Source organism: Lepeophtheirus salmonis, chromosome 11 (assembly GCF_016086655.4).
Source record: "Lepeophtheirus salmonis chromosome 11, UVic_Lsal_1.4, whole genome shotgun sequence".
NCBI classification, from domain to species: Eukaryota; Metazoa; Arthropoda; class Copepoda; order Siphonostomatoida; family Caligidae; genus Lepeophtheirus; species Lepeophtheirus salmonis.
In genome coordinates this window covers 19308612-19335487 of record NC_052141.2, presented here as the reverse complement: position 1 = coordinate 19335487, position 26876 = coordinate 19308612, and the positions used below count along the sequence as shown (strand labels likewise).

The 26876-nt window shown below is 28.6% G+C and overlaps 1 protein-coding gene across 1 annotated transcript in view; it reads left to right on the top strand.

Annotated features, from left to right (window-relative positions):
* The window catches only part of LOC121126226 (uncharacterized), a 113223-nt gene extending 87297 nt beyond the window's left edge, over positions 1–25926 (top strand). Inside the window, exon 3 of the mRNA XM_040721543.2 lies at positions 24627–25926. Within this exon, the coding sequence (XP_040577477.1) occupies positions 24627–25407 (781 nt within the window). The 3' untranslated portion in view covers positions 25408–25926. The remainder of the gene's footprint in view (positions 1–24626) is intronic.
* The last annotated feature ends 950 nt before the right edge of the window (positions 25927–26876 follow it).

The following is a 26876-nucleotide window of genomic DNA, read 5'->3' as shown; positions in this document are numbered from 1 at the left end:
CTAAACAGGGTCAATTGAAATTTTAATTGACCCAAGCTAATTTTTTCCCTATTATAGAAGTTTACTATAGATCTTTTCTAAAAAAATTTAGTTAATATCATTCCTTTGAAAGAAAATTGGTTATGGAATGGTCTCATTTAAATTTAGAGTGGATCAATTCTATATATGAATTATTAATCACCTCAGTTGTGTTTCAAAATTGTCCAACAAATTCAATAAGGTAAAATGTATCGTATCAATCATCTTTGTTCATTTCATAAATTAAGAGATGGAAAGAAATCAGTCCACAGTTTCTATATTAAAAAAATGCAAAATTATAAACTGCACATCGCTTTGAATCATATTGAATTTTAGCTACGGTCTGGACCCAGTACAACACTAGTATTCTTAAAATACCAGTAGCAAATTTGGGAGAGAAGTTTGGCAGATAAAAGTACTTTATAGATATATATTCTTTTTAGATTATTGTTAAATTTTCCCCACGACCTCCTCAACCATTGGAATATCATCTAACTTAACGAAAGCAAATGTGCATGAATATTTTTTTTTTACTTCCTATGCATAAACGTTTAATATTTATTTTTGGTACGGTGGAATTTAAAAAAAAGATAGAATGTTTTTGTACAGTAGTAATATTTAAGTAAAAATAAATGTTATGGGCCATTTTTACTTACTGGGTTGAAAATAATAAAAAAATATTAGTAGGAACTCTTACGGGAGCTAGTATTTGTTTATGAGCATTTTTACCTTCAAAAACAAGAAGATTAAAAATGATAATTTTCAAGAGACGTATGTTTTTTTGAATGTTGATTCAGAAAGTCGAACAAAATTATGAAATTTCAAATCCTTTGCATGTTTTAAGAGATCCTATTGAATGTTTGAGCATGAGCCCAATGTCTCTCCAGAATTTTTTTTGTATCATACTAAACATAAACTCTTAACTTTCTCTTTTCTAAAAATTGAAAGTCTAAATATGCTTAGTTGAGTTGCTTTTGCCAAATAACAAAGGCTAGGTTTTTGAGGACCCCATATTTAAAGTATCTACAAACTTTATATAAGAAATTGAAAAAAAGAAAAAGAAGCACCACCACGTAAAATATGAATTCATTGTTTGTTGATGTTGAAAATAAGCATATTTCTAAAGAAATCGAAGACCTTTGCGTAAAGCACAATAATTAATCTGAGTGTGCACCGTAAAAAAAAAAGAAGCTTTCCAATGCTAACTAAATATCAATAGCTGAGTTTTTCCTGGAAAATAAATGCAGCAAAAAACAGCAGCATCGCTGGATTTCAATTTTTGATATACAGATTTCTGAATCAACAACCAAAAAATCATAGAATCACAAGTTATCATAAAAATGCACTATCTTTGAAATTTCCGTGATTATCCCGAAATATATGTTTTGTTAGTGAAAAATAGGAGTATTTTTATCATTAAATATTGAATAATCCCTCTTTAAGGTTAACCTCCTTTTGATAATGTAGTTAGTCAACTGTGTAAAAAGAAATTTCAAAAGTAAAAGGTATTTAATTTTTATTTTAGTGAAAAATACTTTATATGATCGCTTAAAAAATGACGTACTTTTGAACATAACGAACAATGTTCTTAAAAAACACGACTGAATAGTGTTGTTACAAAACAATTTAAAATAAGAGAACTTAATTAATTGTATAAAATTCTTCAAATCTACCTACAATTTCAGTTCCTAAGTGGGAATGAGGACTTTGTAGAGGGCTGCGGAATCACGGAATTATTTGAAATTTTGGATTAGATAGGAAGTGTAGGACTTTTGAAGCGATTTGTTTGATTTTGTTGAAGGTTTCATTTAAAGGAAATGAATGACATCACAAATATATATTTAATTACATGATAAATTATTAAACGTTATAATATTTACGTCATTGGATTTATTCATCATTTTTTACTATTCCATACATTTTGAAATCGTAATTATCAATTAAAATGCTATACATTATAAATATATGTTAAGACATCGATAAAAACTAAATCAAATTTTGACTATAATTTTCAGAAGATGGAATTGGAGTTTCAATAAGATGTTATTCTAATGGTAAAAAAAATATTTTGTTAAAAATGTCTATAAAATGTGTACTGTATAATAACAATTTTTAAAAAAAAAAAAATTTAATTTTTTTGATAATATTACTTATATCAAATTAAATAATAGCTATAATATTATTATTATCTAGCTACTGTTATCCACATCAGTCCTCACATTAAAAAATAGAAACATTCCAAGAAATTAAAAGGAAAAAAAATGCTAAATGGTAAATTAAATTCACTCAACCTTGATTACAAATAACATATATACGAATAAATCCTAATGAAGGGATTTTTCAGATGCTTCATGAGCTGTATATCATCTGATTGAATTTTTCAGAAGCATTCTGAAAAGTACTGGTGATATAATGTAGACTTAAAGGATTATTAAATATTTCTATTAATCTAAATATGTATAAGATCTTAGTTCAATAATTAAGAGTTATCATGATAACACTCCCCAATAATGGTTTGTACTTGTTCACACATGAATTGAAACGATTCTTAGATGTTTCACCCCAGGGAATTTTTGCCCCCATATATATTTTATGGCAAAAATTAATATTTTCTCATATGATTTACACAATACAATAATTAAAGGAATATAGGAGCTATGAAAAGTCGAAGTACCAGTACTGACTGTCTTCATTCAAATTTATTTAACTTGATCCGTGCGTCGTTCTAGTTGATTCTTACTCATATTGGTTGAGGCGAAGTTATTATTTTCATTAATTTTTTTTTATCTTAAAAATAATTTGTAAACCTATTGGCTAGAATGCATTGCTTAAAAATACCGGCTGCTTTATTTTTGAGACAATTAGTCCACAAAAAAAAAGGTTCCACTTTTAAAGAATGTAAGTCCCAAGCGTTTAGTTACTACAACAAATATGATTTTATTATTAAATAACTTTTGCATTTTATATTCGTTATATACTCGTATATTTATAAGCGAGAAAGACATCTCGTAGGCAAATTGACCTTGAAAGATGATAAAAATGGCTTTATTTATACATCTATGTATATGCACATACATGGAAATATATTAATATAATATGTATATTAGGGTGGCTCTGAATCTCACATTTAAAAAATAAAAGTTCAAAATTCATTAATTTACCCGTACTCTCAATTGGTATTAATAGGGGATGCCATTCATAACTTTATAATATGATAGACTCCCTCTAAATGTCCCAAGAATCAATACTGAAATCCAAAGAAAATGATAATTGTCTAAAGAATATCAATACACTGTGACACTTACATTGATTCAGTTATATTTTATATTCTACTTCATCTTCAATATAACATGCATCAGTTTATATAATTATTTTTTGTATGCATTTTAACCTTGTGTTTTGATTGTTGATGAACATTCGCTAGTGCAAGTTTTGTTATTAAACCTATAGAAGGTTGACAGTTCAAACATGTTCCACCTTTCTTACAAATATACTACTTAGCTGCAGTTGAAATTAAACGAATTGAGAATAAGTTTCAAACGACAAAATAAGTAGTAAACTTTAAACGCTTTAGAATAACAAAGTTTGAAGATATTATCAAACGAAAGTAATTAGATATTGTTACATTTACCTATAAAAGGATTATGATTGGAATAATGTAAATGACATATTTTGTCCCCTCAAAGTTTTCAGTGATCCATTCAAATATCTTTTTGGCTATCCGGCTTGGTTCAGACATAGTACCCTCATTTTTAGATAGTCTTTAATTTTGTCCTCATGACCAAGAGGTATTCTTAAGTCCCACACCGCTCCAGAGGGGAACTAGATAGGAGGCATCCTTTTCCTATCTTAAACTAAAAATCAAAAGTTATATGGATGAGACAAGTCTATCTAAGTGGGCATCTACATCCTGAACATGAAGTCTGAATTCATCTTCTTGTTCATGGCAAGCTATCTTTGACTTTCTATGGCCTCATATCGGGCAACCTTCCTTGAGTATACCCCTTAATCTTAGTTAGTGAGGGTTAAATATTGTAATTGGGTACGGTTGAGATCGAGAATCCCCTGTTGATTCACCTCTTTAATCTTTTCAATTGACGAAAGAACAAAAATCAACAATGAAATTTTACTAATCCCTTTGACTTTATGATTCTAAAATGAATGTCTAGTGATAAAGTCATAGGTTGCAATTATACCGTTTTGCAAAAAAAAAAAAAAAAAAAAAAAATGCATCTCCACAAAGTAGATGTTTTTTTTTTTTTTTTAAAGTTAGGGCATCTGGATATTCTTTATGCAAGCCAAGTAGTTATGGATACCATAGAACTAAAGGAAGAAGATGTTGCTATCTTACTCGTTGATTTTGAAAAAGCCTTCGAATCCATATTTCACGAGTTCCAAATAAATCAACTCTAATCATAAAAAATCCTATGAATTTGATTAAAGAAATAACACTTACCTATGGTGATTCTAATCAAAATTAATCATACCTGGTATAAAATGAGAATTTTAAATCTCAAGGAGATGTAAAGAAGGAGACCTGATCACATCATTCTTGTTTTTTCTTCTTATTATTATTAGTTATGAGATCTAATCTAGGAAGATAAAAATGTTAGATACACTAAAATTGATGGAGGGGTCTATGAACAAGAAATCTCTTGGTCTAAAAATAGAATATTCAATTAAAAGAGAATAAAAAAAAACTGGAGGATCTTCAATAATGAGAAGGAAAGTTCTAGACATCTTTTCTACTATTGCAAATACAATACTGACTTAAGGATTGCAACAAAGGCATTGATCCAGGATATGTACTGCACTGAACCAAAAAAAAAAAAAAAAAAAAAAAACAACCGGGTGACTTGTTCCTACCAACCCAAGGCCCAATAATGTTTTTAAGATCCAAGCAATAATATCGAAGGTGCTCTATATAAAGTATGGTGCAATTTCTTCCGGGTCAGCTTTGCCTAGAGGCTTGAAAGAAGTAATGCAGATGCACATAAGAATTTGTGATGTTTTGAAGACAGAGGGTTTGGAGTGGTGGAAGGCGGCAGATAAAGGACTGATAATATTAACCAGCATTTCTTTTTTTTTTAGAATTGGCTCAAAATCTTTTTCAGATCTTTAGGCTTTCATCTTTTTTCTCCTCAAGTATATATTTTTTGTTATTTAATCTTATTTTTTTATAACTGATGGTAATTATTAGTAATGATTCATGATGAATAAATAATAATTTAAGGAAGTTTAAGATAATTTTTAGGGGAGTACTACCTTAGTATGTACAAGGGGCAATAATAAAAAGAGATAATACTAGTTGGTCATTGTGTTTAACCCATTACAGGCAATAATTACATAGGGCAATTGGCAAAAATTGAGAGAAATAGTTGATGTATTTATGACTCAAATAAGATGATAATATTTATACAACATTCTCAAAGGATCCTAAGGATACAAATAAAAGGTGTTTAATAAGTTAATTCGATGGAATGAGTACCATTTAAATTTAAGGAGTTGTACAATTATTCTAGCTTTCATGAGTCGCCAGGCTCAAAAAGTAGAAGGAATAATGACCAGTTCAATTTAGGACCCATCTTTCATCAAATTATCTCCCATTGACAGCATTTATTGCATACAAAAGATCACTTCCACCTACGCCCTTGTTATATTTAGAAACGCTGTCAGGAGTTATACACTTGTTTTCAACATTTGTAATTGTGACTAAAATTTCTTTAACATAAGTATTTTTCCTCAGAAATACAATATATTTTAATAAATCAAAGGATTACCAACTGATGAGAGGTAAAATTTTTAATCGTCTAATTTTAAAATGAATTAAAAAAGTATAAAATTACTGAAAATGTTCAAACATTTATCCTCAGAAACATTAATGATCTTATATTTTACAATATATATATATATATATCTTATATTACAGCCTTAGTTTGGAATTAAACTCTTGATTAATACGGCGCTAAAGAAAAATATTATATTTTTCTTATTTTATACTAAGTCATTTAGTATAGTAATTTGGACGACAGATTAACATAAATTAATGTTTAAATATTACTGTAGATTGAAAAATATAAGTATTAAAATTGTTTAAAGTAAGTATAATTTAACTCTTCATAGAGTGAGTAGAAAAATGACAAATTTAGTACAATTCTTGTTAATAAACTTATTATTGGCTGTAATGGGTTAACATTGAAAACAAGAATTGTACTAAATTTGTCATTTTTCTACTCACCCTATGAAGAGTTAAATTATACTTACTTTAAACAATGGTAATTTTTATATTGAAAAACAAAATGGAAGATTAAGGTATATAAAAGTACCCCATTGATGTATTAGGGCCACCCTAATATACATATACAGCATATATTACTCACAGAGACATATAAAAAATATATATTTATATACAAAGCTTATTAAGAGTTGTAATGGAATTTTTATTTTTTCGTTTTCTTATTATCATTTTGGTTTGTTAATATAAGAAATTATTATTAGTAAGAAAGCTGAAGATAAAAAAATATGATTTTTTTTTTTTTTTTGTTATCCTTAGAGATGGAAAGAAAAATATTTTTTAATATAAACATATATATACAATATATAAAGGCATATTAAGAAATTTCAATATTCGTTTGTATATATTTTTATATGATAATTTTATAGGGCTTAAGACGACTGATGCCTTAGAAAGAAAAATAAATATGGAAATGATTGGAAAGAAAGCATTTTTTCAATAAAAATAAATTAACAATTTGTCAATATATCATTTCTATTTTAAGATTGTTACAAATAACTTGAAATATAATTACGACAGAAGTCTGTAGTCTTGTCTAGTTTAGTTTCATTCGAGCCCAGTTTAATCCTAAGAGCTTATCTTCAAATAAAACCACAGCTACACAGTTATATAGTGAATATTTAAAAAAATTATTTTCGGGATATTTAAGTAAAATTATATACATTTTACTTACATATATTACCAAAATTAATTTAGCAACTCAAAAGTTGTTACTCCACCATGTAGTAGTAGTCTATTAAAGTAAAGTCAATCACTCGACTGCCACCCTTATCTTCAACCTCAGCCTCCATACTGCTCTTAAACAAGTTTTGATGAGAAATTATTTGTCCATTTGCTCGGGAATAGAAGTCTGCAAAGAATCCAGAGAGTTAACTGCACGTTTTTGGACTATCTTTCCAACCAGTCCCACAAAAAGAAGTGTAAGGGTTCTGATCCAATAAGCTATGAAACCCTATTTCCTTTGTTTAAAAATATAAGCAGTCTTAAAAATGTCATTTTTTCCGCATTAAATCGTATAGTAACTTAAAATACACCCACCTTACAGTCCAGACCTAGTACCAAGTGACTTCCACCTATTCCTGCCTATGGCCAACGCGTTAGGAGGTACAAATTTGTACTCAAAGGATACCTCTGATAAATGGCTGTCCGAGTCCTTTTACACATTTGGGAAAAAGGACCTTTAGAGTAAGGCATTATGAATAGGGATTCTAATCAGCAATAATTTTTCAAATAGATTGTAACAGTTCCTACAATGCATTAAAATAGAACAGAAGATTCAATATTAATTTTTCACCAATTTAAAGGTATACATATTTTTTTAAGGATATATTCTATTCAACTTCAAATTGATAACTTATTAAATAAAAAATATCCCAATAGAGAATATAACTAGTAATATTTAAAAAAAACACATCAAATCAATGTTCCTAAAACTATACATACAAATATCTCTAGCTTCATCTAGGCACATCCTACACACACATATGTTGAATGGTATTCATATTATCCGTTTTCTATATTTTAACAATATAGATATGTAAAAATCTCTCGAATGAAGGAAAAAGGAAAAGAAAAAAAATATAATTTCATTCCCCAACAGAGTTGTGTTTTTTTATTATTATAAAGTATATATAATAAGTATTATTTATTTAAGCCTAAAGATAGTTTCATTATCTTATGTAACATGGATATTTGATATTTCAATATTAAAAATATTCTGGAAAAAAAAATCAAAAAAATGATAAATTCCCAAATTATTTTTTACTTTATATCCAGCAAACACATGCACAAAAAAGTCCCGGGCCGAACAAAAAAAGTTGTGATTTAATGTAGAAAAAATATTCATTTTACATATTTATCAAAAAAAATAATAATTTTTCATTCTAGTTTAATATATAAAAAAATAAAATGAATAAAATAAATTAATGACTTATGACATAATATATTTAAATATTTTTCAAAACTGATTTTATTTTTGTGCGCATCTATTGCTTCCATGGCCTCCTACCGGTACAGGTACTCCTCACCTGTTCCATTCCGACTTCATGTAGGTATGTATGCTGTACGTATAATCTTCTCTTCCACACACCGTCCCTTCCTAAGGAACGCAGCACATTGCATAATATGATTATATTCATCCTCCTCCCCCACCCTTGTAGATAACGATTAAACATTATAAAATTATACAAAAGGCAATATATATACATATAAAAGAAACACATACAGATAATATCAGAGATCTTCCCTCCGTCTTTCCTAGATACAATAGACAGCTTATAGATCCCTATTGTTTTTCAACGCTTGATCCATCATTTTAAAAAGAGTCTATCCCTAATACCAATATTTTACTAATTTTCCAAACCCTACCAAAAGGGTTTGAGCATTGCCTTTTGTGCATCGAAACTTCATCCCACCTATTTTATTTTGCGCTTTTATCGCCCTTATGGTAAAAGTAGTAGAGGCTGAGATCTGGAGTCATCAATAGGAGAGATTGAGTCCCTCCGAAAGGCTGGTCTCGACGTTGGCAAATATGGAGGAGGCCTTCAAGATAGAGTATATCATAGCCGAAGTTCTGGGAATACCATATACTGCAATAGTCAACGCTCAATACTTGCTTGTTTCCCATCAAGAGTAGTTTAAAATTTTAAAAAAATAAACGAAATTGGATTTGATTATTCTTTTAGAAAAAACAAAATTAGCGTAGCCATAAACATGTTTTTGTAAGATTGCAAAGCATGATCTTCAAACATACCTTTCTGTACAATAACGGTGAATTGGGTGATATTTTATATCTATGATATAACATGTTTTCTACAACGTAATTCGTATTAAAAGTTATAATCTTCAAAAAACACATCTTAAAAGTATTATTCGTAATTAAAAAAAATAAAATATGGTTGATTTTGAAAGGCTTAAATAATTGTTTATAAATATGTGTCCCATTCTTTAAAACGATATATTTAGGATCTTAACTTTGATTTTTACTCAACTTACTTCTTATATCGAGAAAAAGTACGCTTCTAAGTGAATACTCTAATGTATAAAAAAATTTTATACTCATATCCTTTGAAAAAAAATTATGTGCTTTTAGATCATAATGACTTTTAAACGTACATCATCAAAATACAAATATTTTAATGATATTTGTTCGTGTTTGCTTTATGAAAATTTACATTATATGAACAATTGTGCAAAGTAATATTAATCATTATATTGTCAAAATATAGCAAATAACTACACAAAAATATATAAAGTACTTAAAATAATCTTTAGTTATCTTATTTAGTTTTGTGCACGTATATAGTACGCAAAACATTAAGACAATCTTGTAAAATCAAGTAAAAGAAAGCACAGTTTATTTTCTTACTTCGTACATAGATATACTAATATATATATATATAATATTTTCATAGACATATTTGAGTTAATGGTCACCATGGAGTGAGAATACAATTGTATTCTACATTTAATTTGTGAAAAATAAAATATCATCCTCATATATAAATACAACTCAATTTCATATTCATGTTTCATTAATTTATTGACATTCTATTCATATTTGTTGTATAACATAAGATACCAAGATTTATAGGCATGGTTTCGAACCTCTATCTGAGTTAAGATACTTCTTAAATCGCAAAAATTCAAACAAACAATTTTCACAGACCTCTTTTGAGGGCAAATTTGTACCACCAGTGTGTTAACTCTAGACAAGAACATGTGTTCGTCACTTAATGCCATGTACGAACTGTAGGTTGGATGCTTAAGAGTTGTCTCCAATTCACAAAATGCTTACCACTTCTGTTCTATTGATAGCTAGACATGGTGGATTTATTCACAGTAGAGGTATGAATTGAGGGTAAGGGGGGGGGGAGGAGGATTGCTCAAACAAATGTTGTTTAGCATGAAACAAATGTGTATTGAACCTGTATACATCGTTAACTGCTATTGCTTGCCTTCAACGCGATTTTCCCTTACATGTAGTAAAAATGTTAAATATGACAAATTTCTCCTTTTAAAACCTCCATACTCGACGCACGATAATTCACAACTGAACGGGCCAAGTGCAATACTATTCAAAAGTGTTGGTAGTATACACTCACACCTTTAAAACACCTTATCCTATGATCCAATGTGACCAATAATGAGCACGATATACTTAGTTGAAAATATAAATTTTGTTAGGACTGTATATTTTTCCAAAAAGTGTGAAGATAATTTGAATTAAATGTAATGCACACTCTTTTTACAAAATATCATTATAGCTTTCTTTTATGTTGAGAAAACACATATATAAATACGTTCCAACTATAAGTAGATATTTGAGTCAAGTGAAGGCTTATTATTTAAATTTGTCGGATTACTTCAGATTTTAAAGAGTTTTATTAATAATTTAAAATCTTTTTTCAATAGGAGACACTTATATTGGAACCAATATTGCCCCTTTTAAATTAAAAAAAAATCAATTTATAATCCTTTTTAACATAAGGATCAATTTGTCTTACTTTAGATACAATTTCTGGACCTCTAAAGATGGAAGAAAGATAAGTTGATTAAATAAATTTATGATAATTCGTCAAATACGATAAATGTAATTCACTTTTATTTTTGTAATTGAATCATTCCAGCTTCCTTTTATGCTGACAACAATATAATAGAAGAAGTATAGATATTTATATATATATAGAAAATAATGTTTTTAAGTAATTAAAAGTTTTACTCTGAATAAAAAATTAAAAGTTTTTCATTAAATTAATTTCAATATGAAATAAAAATTAAAGATTTTTTAATTCCATATACATAATGTATATATATATATATATATTGTTCAAATGGAGTACTGAAAAATATATTTAATGATTTTGGTTTCTTTCACAATTATGTACTTACTACATATTTTAATGTCAAACTATCTTCCCTTCTAAATATATGCATGTTCATTAGGGTGGCCTAAAAAACATATTGTTTAACTTTTACCCGTCAATCCCTTTTCTTTTTTTCCTTTCATAATAAAACCTCAAAGTGCAGTGGTCTTTTCTTTAATGAATATTTAATGACGACTCACACTTCACACAATTTCTATTATTTGAAAAGATGCAAAATTTATCTGTTTGTCTGTCTGAATATATGACAAGGAGCCACCGGGTGCACTCTATTTAGTGCTCCCTGATGTGTAAAATAAACATATTTGATCTAACAAATAACAATCTAATTCTACAATTGAAATATTGTAGGAGGGTGCATATATCATTGAATGTGTATACAGGGTGCACTATATATAGTGCTCTCCGATTTAAATCGTATACATTCTTTTATATCAAACATTATCATTGAATCTCAGTATTGAAATATTGCAACCCTGTGTATGTATAACAATAGCACTGTTTATTTTTTATTAATTATCTCTTATGTCAATCGTAATTTAAGAAAAAAGAGTCTGGCGATAAGAAAGGAAGAACAGTTGATGCGTGTCTCTTTCTTCTTTTTTGTTCACTATAGAATAGGTCGTCGTGATTTTATCATTATTGTTGTGTGATTTCTTATTCATGGCTGAAGGATACAGTGCCTTCTAGTTCAGTCTCAGTCCAGTCCAATTCAGTCCTGCCTTGCCGTCTTAAAAACTTTGGTCCATGATGCCACATTAATTTTTTTAAGTTCTAGTACTGATAGTCAGAAGGACTGACAGTCTTTTGGACCGATTCTAAGACTGGACTGGACCGAATAAATAAGGACTTTGAAAAATTCTTGGCTAACCTTGCTATGAATTGATTTAAAAATTCACACTAAAATTAATAATTATGAATTGAAAAGGAAGCTAATATTACCAAGGGTCTTAATTCAGGTGTACCCAGTGTCTTGTTCTTGCCTTCTCCAAGTACTTTTTTTCAATTCAAACTACTAAAGTTTGATTATGGTTAATTAATTTTCAGTAGGATTAGTTTTATTTGACTCATACTGTAATTATTATTAATTTTTTTTTTTGTTTATTTATTATATATCCTTATAAAACATACGTAATACAATTTCAAGAATTGTTTGTTCTATGATTGGAGAAAAAAAGCAATACATTTGAAAGTGGTTAGATCTCTATCCCGCCAGACTTTTGTCAATGCCTTTTCGAGGTTTATTTGTATTTGAGGAATACCAGGAGTATTGTGAAGTTACGTAAGGACAATCTTTTGTTGGATTTAAAAAAAATTACGTTTAACATGTTTTTTATTAAATTAATATAAAAAAGCCCTTTGTGTTATTCAACCGTCTCCCATTTAACGGACTTGACACAAGGGTAATTAATTTCAACGATTGAATTACAAAACTTTCAAAAACAATGAATCTTTTTTAACATCACAATTTAGAAAAAGTGTAAAAGCAGGATTAAAAGATCCTAGACACAATTTTTGTGGAATCCTACTTAGTAATATTAAATTTTTTTTAATATGAAACGGTTCTCTAAATTATATTTGGGATTTTTTTGAAATATTAATTGGAAGCCCCGCTATTTAAGATTATAGTTGGACACTAATAATAATTTATAAGGCCATTTTTTTTCTGTCGTTCCTAATTTTCTATGCAAGATGATAAGATGGAAAGAGAGAAAAAAAAATCAAATTTAAATTTAAAGTATCTCATGAGTCAAGGTTTATTCTCAATGACTTATCATCTAATAAATAGAGAAAGACTATCCACTGTAGATTTACTAAATTAAAAAGAATGACCAAATTCCATTTTTTATCAAGTATGTATGTAATATGATGATGACTTAAAAATCAAATTTCGCACCTTTTTAAAAATAAAACTTATACAAAAGGTACGTTATCAAAAACTTTTGACAAAATTATTATTTTTCCAGAATACAAATAAATTTCAGACTTAAGTGTATTTCTTTACCCCTGAAAATAATTAAAGTATTTAACAATAAAAATACAATCAAGTTTTTTTTCTTCTGTCGCTTTAAAATTCCAAGGTTTTTTATGGTGCCTCTGCACATATAAAATATTAACTATTTCATAAAGTAATTACTTATCAAATTCACTATTTTTAATAGCCTGCTCTCTTTTCCTTAATAAATAATTTTTTAATCAATTCTACATTTTAGTTGAATTGTAAATAAGGTCAGCAAATGTTCATACATTCACAATTATTTTGTAAAGTTTAATAGTCGACTGTCGCATAATATATCATATTTGAATGTAGTTCAAATTTTACAATGATTTGGTAGGGGAATAAATTTTGTACATTAGAACCAATACAGAGGCTATGAACAGGAATGAAAACCAAAATATTTATTCTTTAATACAAAAAGAGTTTCTCAAAATACACGCATAGAAAAGTTAACTTTTTGGTGAAATGAAATAGTCATTAAATATTTGCAGTATGATTATGAATGTTGTTTTTTTCCCCATTATTATTTTGCAAGAATCTAATTATAACTTTTTAATAATGGTGGATTATTACAAATTATATGATGTATGGTTGATGATTTATGCCTTTGTAATGATGATAGTAATTATAATAAAAACATCTGTCCAAATAATGCACCAAGTCCCAAAATATAGCAATATTTATGCACGTACAAAATATTAGTTTCTCATAATATGTATATTAATTTATAATAGTTTTTAGGATATTTGGCGTAAAGTGCTGTATAAAAACAATAAGAATCTAGCAAATTTTGTCTATTCGTTTGTTTACAAAGCCTTCTTTTTGGAGTTTGTACGTAAGATGTTAGAAATCTGCGGCTACTTGATCTATAAAATAACAATAAAGTAAAGATGATGTTTAGCTAAACGAGATGTAATGAATGATTTGCAGTTCTCATGTTTCATCAATGATAACGCTCATCTTGTTATCTTCTGTTTCAGCTTATAAAACTCATGTTGCATATTATAATAACTTGTAAAAGGCAAAAAAAAAATTATTAGCATCATATTTATGAAAAAATATGCAAATTTAAAAAAAAAATCCATATTAATAAAGGAAGATATGTCTTTATGAATATGTGCCCTGGTATCTTTTTTAGTTGAGACTTAAGATTTTTGAAGTTTTGTGATTACTTGATCAATAAACTAAAAATCTAGCACTGAGCGTCAATTAATAAGGAAAAAAATGCATGAATTTATAAAAAATCCATATATATCAATCGTAATTTTTTTGTTTTGTTTGTCTGTCGAAGCCTCACTTTTGGAGTGATACTGAAGATTTTAGAAGAGTGTGACTACTGGCTCTACAAAATAATAAATTACCAATGACCGTGTGTAGGGAAAGCTAAAAGCACCATATTTATTTATTTAAAAAATAAAACGAGGTATTTTTCAATAAAAGAAAGCTATCCAACTGTTTGTCTCTAGAAGAATCATTTTTGGGATTACACTTAAAAACCTAGAAGTGCATGACTATTTTACATAAGAAATAACAATGCTGCAATGAGTATTTATAGCTTAGCTAAGTGCGTCATATTAATAATAATAATAATTTAAAAAGGGGTTGTTATACATTGGATCGTCAAAAGTTGTTTACAAAAAGGTTATCTACATCTTTCCTAATACAAAACAAAAGTTCTAAAATGATTTTATAAAAAAATAAAAAGTCCCACAGCATCGGTTTTTTCAATTTCGAATAATTTTTTAGAATTACATCATATATATTTTTAAGTTCTTCATAAAAAAGTTATAATATTTATATTAAGGCATGGGGATAATGATTCATTTTTGCCCACAGAATGTATTACAACAATTATCTTAACCCTCTGTTTTTGATTTAGGTTAGTATACACTATTTATATCAATGTTTCTAATTCATTTGAATCTACATTTTATCACAAACACTTTTTCAAAATGCTCCTAAAACATGAAATAGAGAATTTATTTACTTTGAAATTGCCTTGTTCAAGATGAATTCGCATATTATGTAATTTTTATTCGAGGTTTAGTCAATTTTAAAAACTGTTTTGCATACAAGTTGTTCCTTTTCATTTCTTAAGTGGGAGACCTGAGTCGTAACACAGTAGCTATTATTATAAATAATAAAAGCAATCTCATCAAAAACTTTTTGGGTACTAATTTGATAACCATATTTACGTATAGAAATGAATTCTCTATAAGACATTTATTATAATAAAAAATGTTGTAATATTAAGAGTAACCAAAATTATCTTGTTGGAAAACTTAAATATCTATTTTGGGAGGATTTCATTTTACTCAGTTTACTAAAATTATTATAAAGAAATGCTCACTCACAGAGATTTAACAAAAAAATATGGGCATTTTTGTCGGGTATACCCACTAAAATAATAAAAATACTCTGTAATTTTATTTATGAATAAACTCATATAGAACAAGGGAAATAAAAAACTAAATTAAAGTTCGTAAGGAGAAATAAAATAATTTTTGCCAAATGGTATATTCTACTTCTATTCTATTCAAATCTATGAATACAAAACGGCGTACTAAAAATGTAAATGTTTGTTAGCGAAAAGCAAAAATGAAAAAATCTGCTTTTATTTACATTAAATTTAATATATTATGTACGGTTATAAATATTCTGAAGTGGTGTGCCAATTTTTTTTTTTTATAATATTTGTTGTAAAATTCCATATTAAATAAACACACAAATGATTTATTATGTCTTATCTCAGATGAGTTGGCCTATCCCATCCATATATTACCTATATAAAATTGAGATCCCCAACATAATTAATCAAAAATTCCTCTCCCCAAACATTTCCGTGTTTCAATTTGTGTACCAAAAATTGGAGTGTGTTTTAACATTTAAATGACATTTGTGAAGTAAATCCCTACAATTCAAAATCAATCCAAGTTAGACAATTGATTTGAAAAAAAAAATATTGCTTATAAATAGTAGTAAAACTTAAATTAATAATGTGGTGTTAACATAGATGAAATTTTTTTGTCATATACAAAAGAAAGCGGCTTTTTTAAATTGCCAATCTAAACAGGGTCTTCTATTTTCAAAAAGCATCTATCATTAATACTTCTTTCTTGAGAAAGTGGCTGACCAAAGTGAGGTATCTCCTCGGGAGGGATAATTAAAAGTCCATGTTGGACTAAGACTAAAGTTAAAAATTGTCATGGAAGTAATTCCAGCTTATTTGCCTTTTCTCATTGCTTCTTGTAGTAGATCTATTATAATTATAGGATTATTATTTAATTCTTGAAGAGAGAACAAATAAGTATTCTGTCCTCATGAATGATAAAGATATATACACTGAGCAGGAGTTGAAGAGATATTAGTGTAAGCACAATTTGGACTCAGTGTAGAATTAAAGATCGACATATGTAGGAGTAATTCAAGCCTATATGTCCTGGTTATATATAAACTTGTCATATGATTTTTGTACCTTTCCTTCACAGTAGCTTGAAGTTGATCTTATACAACGTCATGAAATCTAAGCCGCTCTCCTTCACAACATTATTTACTTGATAATGATTTTCATATTTTTTTTTACATGCAGGTATTTTTTATATAATTTTGAAGATTACCCCGTTTATTTTGGGCCTATTTTATTTTTACATTTTGTTTCCTTCCCCAAAAACTCCACCAAAAATCGGCAAAAAAGCTCAACAACAAAGGATACGAGCAATTGGCAAGGGTCCATGGGGCATTGAGGCACAGTTCTTCTTTGCTGTTCAGTTAAGTAGAGAAAATATCATTTATTTTATATACAGATTAGTTGATGGTGATAAAGATAGTGATTAGAGTTGTAAGAATTATGAACTGAACCCCTTTGAGATATTTTTCTAGGTGGCAATCAAAAGAGGTTTTGTTTTTTCCTCCAATGCTTTATTCTTTATTCGTTTATTCTTGAAGAGAGTATATCTTTATATAAATTTATTACTAGTGCGTGCACATATAAAAGATTGAGAGTATGAAAGAGGATTTGTTCGGGGAATTTTATATATCCTTGCCACATACAAAGTAAGATTTGTATTTTGTTCTCATAGCAGCTTTAAGCTGATCTAATGAAATGGCATAACAGCTTTTATACTCACCTCAGAAACATTTTTCAAATTGTTGGGATTACAGTGTTAATTTTGGGCTTAATTTCTTCAATACCTACAGGCCACACTTTACAAAAATTCAGTCAATAATGACGTACAGAAATACCTGTAGTTGTATAAAATTATGACTCAAATGAGTGAAATAAAATCCAGTTGGTAATCTATAAAGTTTGTTCTTTTTAATTTTCCAAAGCTGCCGTTCTTACTTTAAAATTTTTGAGGAACTAAGGAATATAGATTCAGGAATGATAGAGATATACACTAAAGATGGGTTGTGATTCTTATGTGCAAGTCAAATTTTTGTATTCAAAATAGAATTAAAAATCAACATGCAAGTAATTCCACCCTATAATTCCTTGCGATACACACAATATTATTCGTGTTTATAACCTTTCTTTCACATATTCTTCAAACAAATCTATTACAAGGCCAAGACAGCTAAGCTCCTATCTTCCAAAAAAATCTTCAAAGTGTGAGGGTTTTCATTTATTTTTACATACGGGGGTCAACTATTAAACAACTTTGCATGCATTTGTAACTCCATCCTTTGAAAGTAAAAAAAAAGTGTTTGTTTAGTAATCTTATTGATTGCAGTTCAAACTGTTCTATTGTTGCTATAGCGGCTCTTTTATTTCCAACACCAAATTGTTATTTTTGTGTTTTTCAGTTTGATGTATGTAAACATCTTTGGCATACAGAAACACATTTTGTTTGTTTGAATAGAATTTGATATCTAAGTTTTGTTAGTTTTTTAAAGAGGGGTTGAGTAAAAGGAAGATGGGGAAAGAGGAGTCAAACAGCCACAGGGTTTTTTTTAGGACTACAACTCTTCCAACTCTTTGTAGAATATACGTCATTAAAGGACTTGAAAAAAAAAATCCTTTTTTTTTAACAAAATAATTATATTTTTACCTATGCTTTTCATACTTTTTTGGCTGGATCTTTATATCTTTGAAAGTCAGATGCTGCCGTACGACTTTTTTTTAATGTAATATCCCAAGCCTGTGTTGAAAAGAAAACAATATTTTTAAGACCCTTTGTCCTACTTCACTTTCTATTCTAATATTTTTTTTTTGTACAACAGTTTGAAAAGTAATATATAAATTTAAAATGGTGTTCCATTCTCACATCATATTTTTTTAATATGGTTATATATATAAAGAGATATAGAAATAATTTTATGGAATAAACTTAAAGCTATATTATGTTTGTTAGGGTGGCTATTTTTTAATATAATATCCCTTAAATATATGTTAAAAGTATAGCTAAATTTACTTAAACCCAGGAAAACTGTAATTAAATGGTGTAATCTGTGTGACATTTACCTCTGAACCGTAGATATATTTTCATCAACTATAATCAAATATGTTACAGCAATAAGTATAAAACCAAACAAGATCCTCAACTAATCTATAGAAACAATATAACCGATTTAAAAATGTCATTAATATAGTCAATAGCCAAAAAAAAGAAAGAGTCACATTTAATTTTTATTTAGATTAGTATTTCATTTTTACCGCCTGATACTCTCCAGGGCAGGACAACACACTCATGATGGAAAAACGATATGGAAGGTGGGGGATGTGGAAAGTTAAAATAATGATATATAAGGATCACCCTAATATAAGGTCATTGGAATATATCGTATATATGATGAAATAATGATATTGAAAGGAAAGACCTATAGAAAGAAGGATAATATGTTCCTACTTTAGAAATTACCATGATTCATTATGAGTAGATAATTTTAATATTTCCAAATTGGATCAAATAAAAGATACAAAACTGAGCATAAACATTTGTAGACGCAAATTTTTAAATAATTCTTTTCTAAATTAGACATTGAATATTTTTGATTATATAAGCTATGATATTTTTCATTACTATATTATGAATGAGTTATAAGGGTATATAGCAACAGTGTCGTTTTTTTATCATTTTTCACCTTACAAATGGAAATCTATGTAGTTCAGAACAAGATACAAAATCAATAATAATACTTTTTAACCATAAAACACTTTAACATCAGTTTTCTTAATTCTACTTTTAACTAAAGGTAAAAATTGACTCTGAACAATATCAGTACTGAATTAATATAATTCCATATTTCTCAGAATTCAGATGACTGAGAGAAAAACTGACATCAATGTTGGATTCTGTGCATAAAGATAAATCCATTTTGGGCTGTAATTCATTTGTTCAAAAAATGTGTTATTGATTTAAAAAAAGTATACTTCATATGAAGTCGGCTGATAAGCTCGTATACTGACACATGGTTGGCACTATTTGAACTCAATCGTTTTGATTTATAGTGTATATAAGTTTTGTGAGATCTTGGACTAATGGGTGGGAGATGAAGCATTTCGAATAAAGCAGATTTTTAGTATTTTTTAAGTTTTTGTTTTAATGGAGACCAAAAGTATACCAAAGCTCTTGTTGTGTTTGATAAATATTATTCGGGCTCTTAACCTTCGAAATCAGCCGTTTTATTGATGGTTTGCTAATTTTAAAGGAGGCAAAATCAGTGTTGAAGATGTTGTATAAAGTATTGCCTAGAAAGACAGAATATTATTGCATTATTTGAAATTGCAATTAGTATGAATGTTAGAATAACAAACAAAGATGACGTCATATCATGCACCTCTTAATTCCATCCTTTGTGCATCTATGTATTAAACATATCCAAACTCACTAAATAACTCTCTGAAATATGTATTTAAGACCAAGTAAAAAAAATAATCATTTATTTGAAAGATTTTAAAAGTTTTTGTATGAAAAACCAAAAAGAAATATAAAACCCTCTTTTCTAGATAATTTAAGTGTTTTTTTGTTATTCTTATAACTTTTTCTTTGTGTTTTATTTAAAGAATACTGATTGAGATTTATCAAATGATGATATACACTTTATAAAAAGTATTTTCTTATACAAGAGAAAAAGTTTAAATTACTGTGTATAATATCAAATAAAGTATTAAAAATGTTTATACTTGCTAGCATAATCATTGATTTGATTTGATTTAATTTTAATACTATATTTCTATGCCTAAACAATAATTATAGATACATAATTGATAATTAATTCTGTTGTATTTATTTAGAAAATATTAAAAATTTTATTTTGTATGATTGATGTTTACACATGAAATCAGAAAAAGTAACAGTCGTTAGTGAACCCCTTGAAGAAGTCCATAACACCTATGAATGTCATTAAATGTAGCATTCAAATAACAATCAAATTATTGTCCTAATCCATCCAGTTTGTTATTTATAAGCCTATAAATATTTTAACAATATAACTGGAACACTCTGTACAAAAAATTATTCTATTTTATATTTAGTAAAGCATTTAATAGATTAAACAAGATTTGGACATTATAATTTAAGAAATTAAATATGTTGTAGAATTTTATTTGGATATTTCTTTCCGATAAGAGCTTTATTTTTCTTTCAAATTTATTTATTTAACAATATTGTATTTTAAATATTCGGTTGGGAAAAAAGTAATTTCGTTTTTCCCGACCTATCTATTAAACTAAATATATCTTGTTCATTATTGGTCCCATCGGATCATACTATTGTGTTGTAAAATTGTGAGGGTATACTTTTCTGACAGTATTACGTTTGGAAGGTTCACCCATAAATTATTTTGCATCAATTATGGAGGTCTCAAAAGAAGAGATTCACCATATTTTACATTTTTCAATCAAACAGAAGGGGTCAGCGATGGTAAATTGGAAATAACAAAGCATAATGAAGACAACAATAAGCTGATGACGCACTTGAAGCTCTAAGAGTTTGGATTAGAAGTTCTTATGCATCCATTCTACAGTCTTGACCTCATAACAAGGGGCTACTACCTGTTCTCGTCTATGACCAACGCGCTTTGGGGTGCAAATTTGGTCTTAATATAGGCATATGAAAATTTTAAATGAACGATTTTCTTACACATAGGGACATGGGCTTCTATGAGAAAGGATTTAAAAATTTGGGTTCTCGTTGGTAACAAGTTATCGAACAGAACTAGGTTTATTTCTAGGCCAGATGAGTGTAACAATACTAAAAGAGCATTGAAATAAAGCATAAAATATGAAATTACTTTTTCTCCAACATACTAAGATACAAGAGAAAATTGCCAATTAGATCAATTTAGTTCAATTGATACTGCTGTAATATTACTTACTATGCAAATACAAGGGCTGCTATATATATCTGGCTTAAAAATGATATTGCAAATATTTAAACCAAAAATGGTTTTTTTGATATTCTAAGTATCCTCCAGCGGTATTTATACAATTTTGCATACGCTCGAACCAATTGTAAAAAATCTTTTTCCACTCCGATTGAGACACCTCCAAAACATGGTTTTTAAATCCTTCAACAGCATCTTCTGCCGACGAAAATCGCATTTGTCTTTGATGTGCTGGAATAAAAAGAATTCATTGGGGGCCAATTCAGGGCTGTACAGAGGATGATCTATCAATTCGACGTTTTGGGACGTAAAAAAGGCACTGGCTTGAGCCGATGTGTGAGAGCTCGCATTGTCATAGTGAAAAATGATTCGTCTTTTCTCGTTCGTTATACCAATTTCTCCGAAGACTTCAGGCAAACAAATTGTGATGTACTACTCAGAATTGACCGTATTACGATGCTCAAGTAGAACAGTCGCCACATGACCAGTTTTACCGAAGAAACAGGCCACCATATGCTTCGAAGTTCTTCTTCTACGAACAACTTTTGTTGGATTTAGCTCGCCTTCGAGAACCCACACGATCGATTGTTGTATTGTTTCGAGCTCATACTCATAGATACATGATTTGTCATCTGTGAACATCTTATAAATGTCCGTTTGAAGTACTGCAAGCGTATTTTTTCAACATTTCTTTGCACCAATCAACACAATCCTTCTTTTTAGCGATTGTCGAATTGTGCAGGATCCAATTAGAACCAACCTTTTTTACCGGCAGGTGTACATGCAATATCGAATGTATCCTAGTGGAAGAAGTACCCAAGGATGTTTTTATCTCACCGTATGTCACATGACGATCTTGCATTATCACTTCATACCCGACATCAATGGTATCTGGCACAACGGCCACGATTGAATTCATTAAACCAGTTTTTCACAGTGCTATAGGATGTTGCTTCATCGTCATTTAATTTCATCAATTCACTCTTGTTGTGATAATCCATGTCGAAAGTTGTGAAAAATAATCGCACTAAAATGTTCAGGACTAAATTCTATTTTTTGGCCAAATTAATTTTTGCAAGTCATTGTAAACAACATAAATGATGGACTTACGTCAAAACATTCTGAGTACGATTATGCTACAAAAAGGTCAAACTTACCAAAATTAATTTCAAATTGCATCTAGCAATACAAAGTGTAGCCTCGGGCAGAAATTTATATAGCTGCCTACGTATTGTAGTTAAGTGGTGGTAGTATTTATAGATCCAAGAGTACCCCCCAAGTACACTATGCAACCAGAAAGCTTGGAACTATTTTTGATATTAGAAGGGTTCCTTGGATGTCTTTGATGAATTGGCGGTGGTTCTTAGTATATATTATATTAAGAAAATTTATAAAAATTTTATGCATCATGATGTTTGAACAAAATTACGTACAATTTTCTTAACTAGCAATTTTCGTACATGGCAATTTTCTGCAGGGTAATCTTCCCTGGGCTATTTTCCCAAGGTCAGTTTTCCTAGTAGGTATTTATTTTTATATATAAACTCTATACCTTTTTTACTTATCTCACCCTTTCATTGTGTTGTCTTTGTAATAAAATTGTAAAGTGCAAAATATGTATGATTATAATTAATATCTTATAGTGGTACTTGCTTTAAAATATTTTTCCCTATATTAATTAGCTATTAAGAAATACCATCTCCTTATTTATTTAAATAATATAAAGTTACATGATAATAGGTGCAGAAAACAAAAATCCATTATTTTTCCAATAGTTGGCTTAGTAATTTGTATTTTGTGTTGTATATGTGCAATCGATTTATATTTCATGGTGTTAGTAAGAAAATGTTTCATACTAAATAAATATAAACAGTTTTGTGATAATTAAGTTTTTATGTAGTGATCGTCAAATATAAGGCAACACTGGTTGAAATTGTGAATCGTATTTATTGTCCATATACTCTTCTGTAGAAAAAAGAATATCCAATATTTTAACTAACGTAATGATTTGTATGATTAGAAAATGTGATGCCATTTTCAAGTCTCAAGTTGATATTTTTAATCCATAAAATGAAATTGTATAAAATGGATTGATGCATAAAAAAGAATTTAACAATTGTATGATATACTAAAAATTTTATGAAGTTTCTTTATTTGAAAAAAATAATTTTTTTAATCAATTAAGAACGAGAAAAGTAGGATAAATGAAGAAAAATATATATTAATCTCTCCATTTTTATCTACACTATTGCATTAAGATTGTATAACTAAATAATAACTTTTTATTTCATATAATGGATGTAATAAATTACATATTTTTTCTTCAATAAATGACTTTAGTAATGTGTATTTTGTGTTGTGTAAGTGTGGTCCGTTAGAACGATCAAGTTTTAATTTTTGTGTCATAGTTTAACTCAGTTTTATTTAAGTACAGATCAAAGATGAGCAATAGTAAAAAAAACAACCTAATTTTATAATTTTTCTTCGAATAAGGGGAAATTGAAAGCCAGGTTCCTAAGAATGTGAATAAAGTTTTTGGTCCAGATACTGTAATAGCCAATTACAGGTAATTTCTGTTTCATTTATTCCGTTTTGGTCATTTGGATTGTAGAGATACAATATACACTAGTTAACCAATTGTAACAAATATGAATAAAATTATAATATGATAAATTAGATTATTAATAATATATTGTCTGATAAAGGGTTTTAGTTACAAAAAAATTTTTATGTTTATCTCAGATGCAGATAAACTTTATTTTCTTCCTTGCTTGATTTTTTTTTTTGTGAAATAAAAACATAGGAAATTATTGATAAATTTTAATTTGATTCAAATATATTTGAATCAAAAGCTGGACCCTACCTCTAAATGCCACTCAAATGTTACAATTTTCTAACATTAGAATATTTTTTCAATAGTGAAATCCATTGACATTGGTGGGAGAGAAAATGAAAATAAAATCATAGAATTTTTAACTTTAATAATAATATCCACCTTACTGTTACATAAATATAATTTTTTGTTAAATGTCATCAACATCTGACAAAATTATTCTCAGTTTTTATTTACTTTAATATTATATAAAAATTGCATTTTCCTTTTCAGAGCATACCGGGATCGTTCCACCTGCATGGAGGACTGTTTCATCTCATATGAACGCGTGAAACCCCATCACAAAATCGCCCGTGCCTGTATCCACGCCGCTTGCTCTCGTTCTACACGTGCATCAACAGACACCTCATCCCTTGAATGCTTCGATCGCTGTGCACATCACGTCTCTCTCCGTGTACCCCAAAGTGATTGGCCAACCTGGTCTGAACTCCTCTCTACTTCTACCTGCCATCCAAAAGCAAATCAACTCGTTCTGGACAAGCTGGAATGCACGGATCGTAAGCTTTGGGAGCGTATCACAAAAGGAGCCTCAGTGAGTCCAGACGTACTCCTTCTCTGTTTAAATGGTCTTTGCGATCATGACATCAAATGTGCAAAGAGTTGTTTGAGTCACGTATCCTCTGATATTGATCCAGATGATTTGTCGGATTGGAGTCGCTGCACTTATTCCACTGTTTGTGCAAAGATACCCGAGTACGGACCACGTGTTCGATGCTCAGACAAATGTCTCAAAGAGCACAAAATCAATCAGAGACGAATGTTTGAGCGACAAAGGTTGGAGGCGGAGTCGGAGCGGCAGAAGGAAGAAGAGGCCAGAGCCCTCTCAGCAGCCAATCTTGGATCTCTTTCATCTTCTTATTCCTTTCAATACAGCAGGAGTGGATCCGAACACGTATTCCTCTCTCGACTGATATCTTGTACAATAAGCAATACGTCTCTTTTACTTGTCCTTGCTCTTTCTATGAGCCTCAGTCGTCTTCTTACCATCTCCTAAAGAAGCCTGTGTACTAACCAAAAATAAAACACAAAAACACATTGATAAATATAAAAACTTCCTACAGACAATAATTTTTGATAATTCACAACCCTGTCTATCTATTTCCCTTCTCCCACAACTTCTATCTCTTCAAGAGTAAAAAAGCAGAGGAAATCAAAAAACACTCTTTATTCGCTTATTACTTTTACTATTTGTTCGTAGATTCGAGTCTTTTTAAACTAATACAATTCATTATAATTAAAAAATAATAATTGAACAGTAATAGTGTACATAAAAAATACCCAAAAATGTTGTTTAACTCAGTGTATAATTTATTATTACATATACCTATTATTTTCGAGTCTTTTCTTCATTATATAATCACACTATATAACGATCTAATCAAATTGTAACGAATCATTACAATTTTTCTTTTTTATTACTGTCAATTTCTATATCATAGTATTGCTATGATTGGGAAAATACAAATTATAATTTGGTATAATAAACATTCTATGAAATATATTGATAAAAAAATAATCAACTTATTTATTTATTCTATCATGGATCAGAATCAAAATGTCGTAATTGGTAAACACCAAAAATATGGATTTTAATTAAGAGATATACATATACAACCATTAGAACTTATTGTGAAGGTATGATCAATTAAATCTTAATTCAAAAGTATTGAACAATATATGTTGTAATCCTCTCAATTAAGTGTTATACTCCACAGATAGTTGTAGTAAGTTTGACTTACGACCATTTAACTTGGTATTTTTATAATAAGAAATGGATATATCAGCCTTTAAATTTGTTCATAATTTGATCCAAGTACTAATTAAAAATTAAGCATTAACATTCAAAAAGGTATGCCTGAAAAAATTTGCAGAAAAGTCTCTAAATTGTTCTTCAAATAACATAAAATTAGATATCTTGTTTATTTTATCTAAATTATATATTTCAAAAAGACAAAATGGAGCCATGTGTTGCAATATTTTCTACTCAAATACTTTTGTTATACTTATGATACACTTGTTACAAGTCTATTTGGAGGTACTGAGCCCCACCATATTCATATGAATATTCACCAAACCCTTTTTAATTCTTCAAATAGAGTGTGTCATCAAAAATCATAGTTATTTAGACCTCTGACGAATCCGTGAGACTGACTCACCCAACCCCTAGGGTTCAATTGAATCCAGGTTAAAAACAACTGTTCTAACATATTGTTTAAGATAACAAATAATTCGAACTTACTTTTAAAACTTATTTAGAATGTGATTACTATATTTAAAAAAATTATGTAGATCATGAGTGTCAAATTCATTTAAGCAAATTATTATAATATCATAAAAATCATTGTATGGCAAATGACTGCAAACTTATGGTATTAAAAAACATGCGCTACACATATGAACAATACTTATTGATCACAAAACCATTTTAAATGTACAATTACCTATTTCAATTAATAAAATAGC